The 13963-nt window shown below is 41.9% G+C and overlaps 2 protein-coding genes across 9 annotated transcripts in view; both read left to right on the top strand.

Moving 5' to 3' along the window:
* Nucleotides 1–1213: 1213 nt before the first annotated feature.
* Nucleotides 1214–13963, top strand: part of LOC108078114 (Myosin-7a binding protein) — a 30457-nt gene continuing 17707 nt past the window's right edge. For 5 of the 8 annotated variants that reach the window (XM_017171723.3, XM_017171719.3, XM_017171722.3 and 2 more), the window contains exons 1-3: nucleotides 1568–1604; nucleotides 5275–5959; nucleotides 13583–13678. In XM_017171723.3, coding sequence (XP_017027212.1) covers nucleotides 5712–5959; nucleotides 13583–13678 — 344 coding nt within the window. In that variant the 5' untranslated portion in view covers nucleotides 1568–1604; nucleotides 5275–5711. Of the gene's footprint in view, nucleotides 1323–1567; nucleotides 1605–5274; nucleotides 5960–7883; nucleotides 8433–9447; nucleotides 9600–13582; nucleotides 13679–13963 lie in introns of those variants that run through there. The other 3 variants (XM_070284443.1, XM_017171720.3, XM_017171724.3) reach the window with 3 other exon arrangements.
* LOC108078120 (uncharacterized) lies at nucleotides 12121–12942 on the top strand. Its single transcript, XM_017171737.3, has one exon. The coding sequence runs from the start codon at nucleotides 12389–12391 to the stop codon at nucleotides 12707–12709; it is 321 nt and encodes a 106-aa protein (XP_017027226.1). The 5' UTR covers nucleotides 12121–12388; the 3' UTR covers nucleotides 12710–12942.

The raw sequence follows: 13963 nt of genomic DNA, 5'->3' as shown, positions 1-13963 counted from the left end.
TATTTATTAAAAATATGGCCAGTTCCTAAGGTTCGCCATAGAAAAAATATTCTGGGTAAAATATAAGTATCTTTTATGTAGATGAAAGTTTAAAATATTTGTCCTCTGTTTTGGTCTTAAAATTCCCAATTTGTTAACGTTTCCTTACGGAGAAGTATGCAATGCTTTCTTCGAACTAAGGATATTTCGGGGTATCCTATAGTTTCTTTACTTCTTATTATTAAAATTGTTTAAACTTTAATTACTGCTTGCTGCCACCAAAACCCAGAAAGAAAACAGGATTCCTTCAAACCTTCCTCCTTCTGTCAATATACAACTCGGCAGCCACCTGGGTCCCTTTGGCATTAGCAGCTCAGAAGGTTAACGGTGCAATCCCTGGTTAGAATCGCACTTTCCATGCCCTAGACCCGCGCCGAACTTGAAATCGGAACCCGTTCCGCTGCAACCCCCCCTACCTCCGGGAAACGAGTTCTATCCCCGAAAGCTGCAGTAAATAGCAAATAGCGAAAGAGGAACGCCGTCTACGAGTGCAGAACAAAAGTTTGCCGCTAAATTTTTGTGACAGCTGTTGAGCAGAGACAATAAAGAGAGCAGAGAGTAAGCGTGAGAGAGAGAGCGGAAATTCGGCCAATAGTACACTGATCAAAATATTTACCAATCAAAAGCCCTTATTTTACACATAGAAATTAAATATAAATTAAGGGGGGACATCTCAGTACCTGGCAAAAAAAAAAGCTGATTTTCAAGAATTTTTTTTGGCCAAATGGAAAAAGCAAATCGAAAAATTTTAAAGTAGGTTTTATAATGTTATATGTGAAGTACAAAATACATTTTTTTAATAAATCGAAAACAAAATGGCGGCTGTGCAGCATTTCTTCGTAGGCCCTATTTTTTTGAAAGGGGTCCATGGCCGGAAACCTAACGTCCTTAATTTTTGATCTAGAACAAAAAATCTAATTTTGTTAGTTTCTGTATCTCAACCGCTATCGACACACGTAGGATTTTTTCGATATTTTGATTTTAGGCAGAATGGTGATTAAATAAAATGTTCAATTTTCATGAAAAAAAACGTCACAAAATTGTTAATAAAAAAAAAATAAGCAAAAAAAAACCCTACGTGTGTCGATAGCCATAGGTATTTTGAATATACTGTCAAAATTTCAGATCGATCGGTTAAGATTTGTTCGAGTTAGGTTTCCGGCCAACTCAAAAAAAGTGGTTTTGAGAAAAACGTTTTAAAATCGTATATATTTACATGAGAGGCATCGCCGCAGAATGGAAAATTTCGACACTTAGACACATTTGCCGGACTCTATCTTTTGGTATGTTATTTTTAAGACCCTAAAGAATTTTTTAAGCAAAAAAAAAATTTTTCGATTTTTAAAAAAAGTTACTCAGATGCCCCCCCTTTAATAAATATCTGATAAATTGAAAATTGATCTTCAGTTTTCTAAAGATTTTTTCTAAATGTCAAGAAATATTTTGCTGAGTGTAAAGCAACTTCGGTAAGCCCGACTCGCAGCTCAAAGTTGGCGGCTCTCCGCTGGCTGGCTCATTCGCGTTTCAACCTTCTTCCACATCGGAGTGGCGCTTGAGCACGGAGAGTATGTGTAATTGCTTTTGTCGAACGATCTTTTACGAGCTTCGGGCGATAAGTGGAACCTCGAACCCCAATCCCCTAGCCCCGAACCCTTAGCCCCGAACCTCGAGCCGTTGAAGCGCAACCTCGAAGGGCAGCGTAGCCCTCTCCTCGGTGTCGGAGCCGGAGCCGGAGCCTTGTCCCAAAGCCGAAACATTATAGTGCTTTACCTAGCGTGTGCCTCTGTGATTGTGTTTGTGTCCGTGAGAGAGCCCTGCACCTCCTGCCGTTGTGTGCATGTGTGTGTGTTTGTGTATATAATAGGTCACTGGAGCGTGCGATATGCCCAAAGTGACAGCAACAACAACGGCAACGGGAGCCCAACTAAACATGCGACTCATGCGCAAAGCAAATGACAATAAAGAGCAGGAGGCAACAAACGAAAAACGGAAAGAATAAATGGCAGCCCAGAGAGAGAGGGATCGAAGGGGTTACCAGGTGACCGGGCAGCGACAGGTGAACAGGTGTCAATGTCAACCAAAAAAGCAACAACACAGTATGCGGTCGAAAGAGTGCACTAATTAAAAATTAAATTAAATTTGTTTTTGGGTGACAGCCTTCAAACTTCCAATAGTATAATTAAATTAACCAGTAAACAATACATGCTGAAAAACAACGGGTTTATTGTCGTAGTACAAGATCGCCAAAGGGAACTAATTAAAGAGAATAATGTGGGATCTGCCAAGTAAATCATGTTTATAGATTAGAGTCACGCAATTAACGTTTTAATAACATATTATCTACAAGACTTTATCAGCCAATGAACAAGAGACTTTTAATTGCTTTACAAGATTAACTTCTGGAATTTCTTTAGATATATGTCTGATCTGCCATAAGATTAAACATTGAACAAATGTTAAAGAACCTCTATCTATAAAAATTCTTAAGAACTATCATGTCACCTATATTAAGGCTTTTCTTAAACTGAGAAATCTTTTATAAAAATACAACTTTTTACCTTAAAGATATTAAGTTTCAAGCTTCCAAAACAATCATTAACTGATAAAGCTCCTTTGCAAGGTCCAAACCAACTCCGTTCTCCCTTTCGATCGATCACTGTAGTTGGCATTTAGTTTGCCCTTTGGAATCGAACCTGGGAACAACCCCTGCGAGTGTGGGAAATGGCAACAAGTTGCACTTCCGCCGGCATCCAATCATTGCCATTGGCTTCTGCGCGTGTGTGCCTTATTTTTTGTTCATTATTTTCTTGTTAGCCGAGGCAGCGAAAACAACTTTTACAAACGAAAAAAAATAAGTAACAACCATTTCACCCGTAAATTGAAAACGAACAAAAGTGAGCAAGTAGTAACAGCGAGAAAAAATGAGAAAAATAAGAAAACTGAGGTAACCAAAACCAATCGGACAGCATCGGTTAACAGTATTAACCAGCGACTGGCGTCTACTCTGTCGACTTCCGTTCGTTTAAGCAGATTGTTGTTGCTGCTCTGAGGGTGGCCAGGGGGGCAAAGGTGCGAGGGAAGGTGAACTGAGCTGTTCACCACAAAAAGAAACTCGGCGGAGCAACGCATCATTGGCGTGGAATTGCTTTGACTAATTTCCCAATGAATCGGCAGTTGCGGCTGCGCCCTGCGGGCTCCATGACTGATGCATCTGTGTTGGTCTTACTATCGTAGCATCTGTATGTGTGTTTGTGGCAATTAAAGCTGGCCGGTAAGAGAGTGTGAAACCGTTAGTAAAAGCCACCTTGAAGCGGGCTCACCTCTATCACCTCAGTCGACATCTCTTCAACGCAAACTCTCCATCTCGGACTCCACCCGCTGCTTGATAAATAGCCTTACCTTCAAATATTTGCAAGGGTCCACAGAGAAAAATGGACGTATAGAAACTAGGAGCTACGAAAGAGCATAGTAAAATTAGGTTTTTATTGAAAAATTATAAAAACAAAACAAGAGAAAATATACTACTTTGGTTTATTTAAGAATTTTAACCGATTGTTGTTAAATTTATACCTCTTGAGCACATTTCCTCATCCTAAGTACGTTAATGGATATTATCATATCTTATAAGAACTAATATTGAATGAAATTTAAATTCAATTCCATTTGTTATGACTGAAATTTCTATATTTTTATGCACGTGCTCAAAGAAAGTATTGCCCTGACAATCTATATCTTTATCTTATCAAGTGATTTCTTATAAAGACCTCTGTATGAATCATATCTTAGAAAATTGTCTAGAATTTCACGTCAAAAGCCAACGCCATTTATTCAGTCATGTCCAAATAAAACCACCTTCATTATATCTCTCTGTGTAGTAAAACGCTGTCATAATTAATTGAGCCATCAGCTAGCCCCGGCATGCGGCATGAGCTGAGGTCTTTAGCCAGTTCTCCGGATGGAGTTGACCCATTTACGGGCGACCCAATTGCATTTGAAATTGTTGTCTAATTAATCATCAGATTAGTTACTGTAACAACTTAATTCGACATGCCATGCGAATGCCGCGAACAATTGTGTGAAAATTGCACAAATCCAAGCTGGTGGATATGAAAACATACTTACAAAGCGAGGGATATATACGATATGCGGGCAACACAGATGCATATTGAGTAATGCACTTGGATTTGAAATCAATTTCAGTTGACCAACCCCGAACGAAATGATATGCAAAACGCTGCTAACGGATTTGGGCCCGGGTATATATGTATGCATATGGCAAATGCATTTTTAATTGCTGCATTGTTCGGGAACTGCATATCATCATGCTGTGTGTGTGTGTTGCACGGCCTAAATTATCTTCCAAATCCCCAGCAAATCCCATTCACAGAATTTCAACATTTCCACATTTTGAAGTCTGGCTTTCTGGTTTTCACTCAATAGAAATTTCTTTGGTGGCCCGCAGGCGAGCTCTTTTTTTATTTCTTTGGTTTTTGGTATTCGGTTTTTGGCTTGTCTCCGGACAAGCTCTGAACACTGAACAGCAAACACTAAACTCTGAACAACAAGTGCGTCAAATGCGGCACAAAGTCGTAATCATCTTGTTTGGTCCAACCAACCAACCATCCATCCATCCATCCGTCGGTATATCTATCCATCCATCCATAGATACTCTGGCAGACACACTGTCAGCATTTCAAGTCAACCATTTAACTGGCCAAAAATAATGGAGAAAAGAGCCGTGTGGCTCAAGAATTTCTCTTTTCCAATTTGCTGGGATTTCTGTTTTTGGCCTTTTTCGCCAAATATTTTCACACACGCGCACGCACGCCTGGGATGCTGGCCCGCACGCCCGAGGGTTTTCGGTAGATGAAGATGAACCGTTGAGCCACTTAACCCATTGCGGCGCAGGCCGTACCCGAATGGGTTAACTGGCCCCAATCGATGCACTCTGCGTAATTACGTGCCCGAAATCTACATATTTGGGCGTGCGGTATGCATATTTCAGTCTGGGTGCAGCCCTTTAGATGCTACATATCTCACGGATCTCGTCTCGAAGGTGACAACAGACCAACGCAGGGCTGACGTCAAGAGATGGGAACGGGGCGGGGGCAAGATTCTGGCTATCTGGGAGCTGAGCTGGGGGCGAGAAGTTCGTTATCTGTTGCCGCATTTGTTTATGGGTCCCAGCCAGAGTCAGCAGCAGTAAAAATAAACCGAAAATTCCCTTGATTGCAGTACGAAAGCGAACGCTCCCAGGCACAAACCAAGCACGGCACTCCATACATACGCACACTCTCGATGGGAAGTCTGTGCGAAGAATTTGTATATCGCGCCGGCTGATAAGCTGCTCCGTAAGCGACTTTTTTTTGGGTGCCCAAGTCGAAGGCAGTGCTGGCTGGCCCGCTTCCAGTGGCAAAACAATGGTCGTAACCGGCGCGTAATTAACACACAAAAAGCAGAGTGAACAACACAACGGCGACACATAAAAAATAAAAGCAAAGCGAAGCGAATTTGTTTGGAAAAGCGTTTCATGTGCGTGAGAGGAGAAGTGACAGCTTGCATTCGCATCCATGAGATACACGAGTGCGGAAATGGCTTAGGGCTAATCTGAATTCGCAAACAAACTGCATACACGCACATCACACGAACTCACAGCCCCACAAGCCGGCAACATGGCAGGCGAAGCCTCCCCAGCAGGACCAACATCGCCTGCGGGCTGCATTTCTAGCAACCATAGCAACGCCAGCAAGGAGAGCAGTCCTGCCCAGCAGCTGAACAGCAGCGTGGACAGCGGAATTGCGGTACTGGAGACGGAAACGCCGACCTTGCGGAGGCGCCAGCGATTGCAGCAGTGCCACCGCATCCTTCAGCTGTTGCAGCGGGACCATCTCAACCACCAGCAGCTGCGCGATAGATTAAGGTGAGTGCACAGAGAAAAATTTAGAATTTATAAAAGTAAAACAACATTTTAGACATATTATTCGATATTAAATTGATTTATTTTTGTTATTAAACAGCCTAAGGTTTGTTTTTAATATGGGGAAGGCGTTTTTGTACTTATCCGATTTTTAAGGAGGAAATCTGTAGAGCTAAGGCCTAATCTGGTGTTTACTTTGCATTGTTTGGTCTCTTTTAATAGCAATTCTTTGCTTAATCTAATGAATAAGTTATCACAATCAAATACCCTTACAAAAGGTAATACGATATGGGTCAAATATTGCATAAATGTTTGGAAAACCGTTTTAATTTGAACTCGATTGTTAAAAAGAATATACGATAGAGATATTAGAAATAATTGCCATTTTAACGTTTTATAGATATTTATAGTTTTTAACTTAGTTTTAAAACTTTATAAGAATCTTTAGAATCTCTGCCTCAATTCTCTGAAATTTTCTCTCCCTGTGACCAGAACGGAAGCAACTGGCAACTGGCAGCTGGGATTGGCCAGGCTTTCTTGGGTGCGCTTTAGTGCCCACAAGCTTATGCCAACGCATTTGGTTGCATGCATCTCCAGCTCTCTGACTGCGGGCGGATATCAATTTATGCAAATTTTTCGACCTCAAAATGGAAATGACAAAATCTCGGGCGCAGTCAGTCACTCAGCCAGCCAGTCAGCCATGTCATTCATACAGCCAGAAGTCATTCCGTGAGCAGTTTTGCGAATCCATTTCTGGGAATCCGTTTCGACAATTGTCAAAGAGAAACCCAGCAGAGCTCTCAAATGAGTTTGCAATTTGTTTGAGGAAAATGTAAAGTGGCGGGGAAGTTCCATTAGAATGATAATGGGTGACCAACCCAGTTTTGACGATCATAAGTAAAGAGACCTCTTTAAACTTTATGGCTTGTCTGTCGATTGTATATGTATATGTGAACTTTATTTGGGCGGTATGTGTACTTTACAGGCGGAATTTCCAAGAAGTTCATAGTCATATTTATACAAATATAAATATTCTTTAATGGATTTATATATGAAATGATTTATATATGAAATAAATATATGTTGCGAGCATCCCTTTGTTATAAACAAACCCCCCAGGTTAACCTGTTAGATTAAAACGATTTGATTGAATTTTGACTATAAATACTTTTGGATCATTAAATATCGATTTCCATAGGGCATTCCAGAATCGGCTAGACGGATATTAAGCTCCGAAACCCGTTACCCACTCCATGGCAATTCCGCTTCTCCGCACGAGTATCGCCGCCTGGGGAGGAGTGGAGCCGCAATCTTATCGTATATTTCATAATTAAGTTGATTAATACCAATTAATTGCCGTGAGCTTTGCATGGCCAATGGCAGGGCCAATCGATTCGGCGCTGTTTTTCTTTCGGGCCACCAACTCTTGCCACAAGCCAAGCTGGGGACAAGCGGACATGTGACTGGCAGCTGCCAAGTGGCATTTTGCATTTGCATAAGGTCCGTTGGACAATGCGGAATGCCAATACATATGTATGAAGAAGGAGGTGGGGTGGAGGCATAACTGCCACATCTTTTTTGCCCCACGTACTTTGGGCGGCAGCTCAATAGGGATTTGGTTTCCACCCTCTTGTTGCATGGGCTGCAAAGCTCTGGCCCAATAATGGCCAGTTCCATTTTGGTTACTCGCCCGCAACGCACACAAAAAAAAAACCTACAAAAAATAAACATAATTCGACAAAAAACCCCAAAAAATTATAAATATTCGAAACAATATTATGCTAGAGAATTAACCCACTTGGAAAGAGTATATATGAGTACAGATACCTCGTTGTGACTTAACCTGAGACCCAGTCTTGACACTTATCTGTGAATTTTTGGTCGCGATACCCTTATATATAGATACAGATATATATATATATATATTTATCACTGGACGTGAGCGGAACTCTTATCAAATCAACAGTCAGCCTTATATACGCGATCCGCAATAACGAAATGGGCAAACAAAATCCATTATAATGCCCATATAGCCCAGTTATATATATTATATATTGCAAGGCACCGAGTAAACAAAGCCGAATATAACTTGGCTAAAACAAACCTGTCGCCGCTCTCCAGTCGCTATCGCCGCAGTCGGAGTCAGCTGCTCCAATCGCCAACTTGAAGATCGTCGTGGAGAAGGCCCTTTTAGCCCCAGACCCGTGATCTTAATCAGTTTTTGTGGCGGGTAAATAGCCGCGATTTATTTCAATTTCTGCCTCGGTTTGTCGTCGGTATTTTTTTGAAGATCGCGGCCGCGACGAGGGTGATCGGAGCGGCGGGGGCGATGGCAATTAGCGGGCCAACTTCGTGTGGCAAACACCTCCGAAAAACACATGTACAGGAAAAGATATTCCCCCCGACAAGTGATTGATAATCGTCGTACATAACTGCAAACAGGAATAACAAACCAAACGAAAAATCAAAATTTGTGGTAATTATTTATTCAGATATTCGCCAGTGAAGTTCACTTCGGTTCACTTGGAAGATTCCACCATACAATAAAAAACACCATAAAAACAATACCCAAAGTTTAATGCCAAGTGAAGTGAATAACGCGATAATTAAGCTATCTTTTTCCTAGAAGCACACGCAGACTCAAGAAGCTATTATTTTGTTAAATTATTTATGCAAAGCCCAGCAATGTTATGCAACTCTCGTCAAAGATCTCGCTAGTCAGAAGCAATAAGTCGATAAGAAGTTTGCAAAAAGAACACTCGTACATTTATCAACTTTAATTAGTGCTAATCGTGGTGTGCAAAAAATAAAGACAAAGAAAAACACTTAAGTAAATAACTGCCAGACTACGTGAGTCAAATAATTGCGACTGCAGTTAGAGTTATTTTCAGATCCCAGCTATGGGATAAGATTTATAGATTTCTCTCTAAGTGATTAAGAAATTTAAGATTATTTCCCTTTTTAAGTAAAGAAATATGCTTCAAATACCTCACGACTTTAAAAAGTATTACTCAGCTTATTGAACTGTACGTTAAAGTATTTATAGACGTGATGTTTTTCAAAACAACTTTTGCCACCTGATTTTATATACTTTCAATCTATTCGATTCTAAATCCCAGCTGCAAACCAAAAACTTGTCGGAATTCAAATGCCCTGCAAAGGGTATTCACAAATACAGCTGCACGTCGGAATCTTGGTAAATTAAACCGAACAAACAAAAACTTTTTGATAAGGCTGAGGCCAAAGTATGAATTGGCCAAGAAACACGTAAAATACTCACACAGAAAAACGAGGAGAGAATGATACGGAAATAACTTTTGGGTCTGATAATACGAAATAGTTTTATAGGGCAGCCAATTCTTTGATTTAGTCGGATTGCAGATTTCAAAAGGATTGGAATTAAATCGAAAAGTCTTCGCGAGTGTGCGTGTGCTTCTGGTGGAAATGCATTATAATCGAAAATAAAATTTAATTAAATGCGAACTCCGCAGTGCTTAAAGCGCTGGATGCGCCCCTATATCTCTCTCATGGAGCTGCCAATCAATCGACCGGGAAGCGGGAACCTGCTGCTGGGTCTCACATCCGTGGTGGGCCTCATCGGAGGAGCCTACCTGCTGCAGTGTGGCGCCCAGTGCCTCGTGGGGTGAGTTAATCGAACCGAGATAGGCGAATTAATGCATCCCATGGATGTCCAATGGTTCAAGTTCGGATACGTGAGCTGAGCCCGGGACTCGCACGTGCGGATGGCAAACGCAGATGCATTTGAAGCTACAGATGCAGATACTTGTATATTCAGCTCGAGATAAACACAAATAGAAACCGAAACTGAACTCTCCGGGTTACGTGTCCATCGTTTCGCATGACTTGATTGCGTTTGCGTGTGGGAAATGGCAAGAGAAAGAGCATTTCGCTCAAAAAAAAAGAGATTTGACATAATTGTTGCCATTTTTCCAGCTGCCACTTGCCACCGTTGCAGTTGATTTCTTTGGGCATTGAGTACGTAGCTTTGCCTTAATTAAGGATTGCGCAATCCAATCCATGGCACCTGTTTCGAATTTATGCTGCACCTGTTGTAATAATGCCAGATCGATGGGGTCTGGCCTGGTCCGTTAGACGTTTCATAACATTACTGGTCCGTTGACTTGCCGCAAATTTGGCGCTAAGAACCATAACCAAAAGAATCTTGAGAACGGCAAGCGGAAGTCGTTGGCCAACAAAGGGCACGGTCACTACTTTCCTCTATTATTCGCATTTTTTTTGCCCCGCTAAAAAGCGTCACGAATTGCCAATAACAATTAGCCGGAGCTAACAACGCCCCCGCATTGTTTGCCTTTCGTCACCATTCAATGGGAAGTTAATTAGCCGTTTTGTTGACAATTTTATTAGCATTACCATTGTGGCGACGGCCTTACTTCATTTTGAAGGGAATTTACGTTTCGCAACTGTAAGATACTTATAGTAAAGTCAAATTTAAATAACAAAGTTCGATCTTCAGATCTAATCTTCTTTAAACAAAAGCTTAAATAGTTGCCTATCTCGACTTTAAATTGAAATGCGTCTTGGCACTTGAAGTGGCTAAGAAACGCGGCTAAAGCTGGCGGCAAAACAAGTTGTGAAGTTGTGGAAAGTCAGGCAAATGCAATTAACGCTGAACGATGCCGCACTGGAGATATGCACAGATATTCTCAGTTTTTATTTGCTATTAAAGTAAGAACAAAACGGGTTGTGTTATATATGTGGCAAGTGAAAAGCCAGAAAAAGTTATAGTTATCTACCAAGCATTTGCTGAAGTGGAAAGTGGGTTTAAAGCCAAGTTGTGAGAGTAAGAACATTACCAAATTGGCTGCAGGCCTAAAAAAGTGTGCGAAATATTTAAACAAAGTTTTCTATATCCTTATATATGATTTAGGTGTAATTTTATGCCAATTTTGTGGTTAAAGGTGTGCCAAAGGTGGTTTAGATTGCATGCTTTTAGGCTTTAATTTAATATAATCAGTTTTAATAGTTTTTAAGATTGCAATATTGGCAAAGACATAAAGATAACACCATTGAAGACCAAGTTGATGAGTCGTAGATGATATCACTGCAATTATAAGTTAGTAGAAGTGACACCGACTCTTCAGTTATCTCAATTTTTTAAGCTTAATAAAACGATTTGCTGAATCCACTTAATAAACCCCTCTCTCGGTCTTGTGACAAAAATTTATGAATCTTCTGGGAAGACAAAGTTATCAATGAAGCGGCTGTGAAAGCTGATTTATATTAGCAAGAGAACAGAGAACCTGAAGACCTGAGGCTTTCTCGTGCGGGAATATGCTAATGGGCCACATGAGACTTACATATATTAACCCAGATTCTTAGCACAGATTTCAAGGGAATCTCAAACGAGAGAGAGAGAGATCTGTATCGCAAGTTCTGTGTTCTCCGGAAACTTCTTCCCTGTACTTTAGGCTCTGAGTTGGACTGATGAAAGTGTTGCCGGGTTGTGGCGCCGTTTATGGCCGAAATAATAATTAAAATAAACTCGAATCCAGTCACCGCTCGATTGATTAGTTAATAAACCGCTCGGAGCATGCATACATTAAAATCGCCAGACAAGAATCGCGCCAACTCGTTTGCGGAATGTTTCTCACAATTAGCATTTGGAAATTAATGAAGTTCAGGCCGAGAGACGCCGAGCGGGAAAAATATTGCCAAAAATAAATTAGTAGACAAATGAATGCATATGCGGATAGTGATGATGATGCTGTCGTCTGATTTCGGAGTATCTGTGTATTCCCCTGCCGTCACACACGGTTCCTGTTTGACCAGATCCCCGCTCTCTTGCAGCCGAGCGGTGTCCCAGCCGAAGAAAGGCTATAAATCTGCATGAAAATATGCCCAGTCATGGCTGAGATTCCGCTATATAGTATATAGAGAGACCCGTTCGGATCGGGGGGGAATACTCGTATCTTACGTCATTGACGAGTTCGCTGCGAGCGAGCTCCACGCTCTGGACGTTTCTCCCGCTCTCCGCCAGCGAAAAAAAAACCGGCATGGAGCCCAGTGATATAGTCATAGATATGGAGAGACTATAGCCTAGCCGCGGAGACCCGATACCTGATCTCAGCTGACCGCCGACTCTCAAAGCCAACTGCGCATAGCAAAGGCGAACCTTGTGCGAGAAAGTTGTCAGTGTCGCGGGACGCGGATCGCGAATTGGATTTAGATTTGGATTCGAATTCGAAGCCGATAGCGCTTGCGAATTGACATTTATGAGCTTCCATTGGCGAAAAGGCGAACGATTCAACGCGAGTGCCATGCCAAGTCCCAGCAAACAGAGCGGAGATACTCACCCGACAAACACTTCGACTACCTGAGAGCACTGACACATCGTACCTGGAGCAGGAACATAAGCCAAGGCCCAATCGGAGATCGACGGAGATCCACAGAATGCTGTTCGCCGCGTCGCTCATCTGCCAGGTGGAGCGGCTGATGTGCCTGCCCATCAGCTTCGCGGTGCTGGGATTCCTCTTCATGGCCTGCACCATGGAGGTGGTGCTGCTCAAGATGACCACCAGTGATCCGGTCTTTGGACGATCTGGCCCACCCGACGACTGGGAGGAGGGTGGCGGGCCGGAGGGCGACGAAGAACAGATCTACTACGAGAATCTGGAGAACAACTTCGAGCACTGGGCGCGTCGGAGGATGCGCTTCCACCAGCGCCAGCAGCAGCGCCTCCAGCAGCAGCAGCAGCAACAGCTGGTGACTTAGTATACTGAAATCTAGGCTTAAATTAGGCTTAAGACTAGTAGTAGGGCCTCTAAGTACATAGGTACACATACTGACTGAGTCTTTCCCTACACCTATACCTATTATTTTCCATGGCGTTTAATGGCGCATACCAATTATTGAAATGTTTCAAGTGTGTAATGTTTTTGCTCTCTGTTTATGGTTGACGTTTTTTTTTTCTCATTAAATTTATTTGTGTTTGTTTGTAAGCGAAATTGCGAAATTTGCCATTTGAATAAGTTAGGCAGCAGCAATTGCTCAGTTCGAGCACGTACAAGACACCTAGGAATTCCCTTCTTGGCTCGTCTTGTGTAAGAACTGTAAGTGACTGACATAATCCGAGTGCATATCTCTCTAGCCAGTAAGCCGCGTGATACAGCTACGTACTATATAGATACTTGTGTTTTAAGTTGCCCGATACTGATACTGGATACTGATACCGAATACTGGATACCACTGCCTCAGTGAGTTGAATAAACTTGGCTATTAAAGCAACCAAACCGTTGATTTTTGTTTGCCTGGTCCAACGGGTTTAGCATGTTATGCAATTGGGAGGCGGGAGAGCGATGGGGAAAGTCAATTGCCGCCGACTGCAATTGCAGTTGGGCTTTGGCCCGAAAATATAAGCTAATGGAACGGGAAGTGTTTGCACGCTGACGGGGTTCAAAAGTTAGGCAACCCCGATCGTTAATTAGCTGCTACTTTTTTCAGCTGATTATTTATCTCGACCTTCTGGCCGTTGAATAACCCCAGCTGTTGGCTAGAACTGACCTGACTAATCGCTTAGTTTTCGGCTAAGCAACCTAAACGTTCTCGGAATAACATCTGCGGTATTCTTCCGCCTTTTTCTTACAGTAAACTAGCCAATAAGAAGTGGAGGAAGGAGGAGACCAGCGAGGATCACAGCTGCAACGTCTGCTGTGCAGACTTGGATCTGAGCAGTGCCAAAAAGTGAGTAAAATCCAGTGAGAACATATTCCCGTTAAAAATACAAACAAACACTTATAATCAGAGAAAGATATTCCCATAAGATAAACTTTTCGTCAAACAAAAACCAAGATCGAAGACCCACTTTCTCCGGTTCTGATTAAAACAAGTTATTTATATAACAACAAACTTTGGCCTGATATTGAGAAATCTAAAACTGAGATCAGATAGAAGTAAATATTTGTTGAAGGGTTGTATTTTTAAACAGTATTTCAAATGTTACTAAAGTTTCTAAAGGCGCTTTTTCAA

The sequence above is a fragment of the Drosophila kikkawai genome, chromosome 2R, assembly GCF_030179895.1.
Source record: "Drosophila kikkawai strain 14028-0561.14 chromosome 2R, DkikHiC1v2, whole genome shotgun sequence".
Classification (NCBI taxonomy): domain Eukaryota; kingdom Metazoa; phylum Arthropoda; class Insecta; order Diptera; family Drosophilidae; genus Drosophila; species Drosophila kikkawai.
This window is presented reverse-complemented; position numbering and strand designations above follow the sequence as displayed.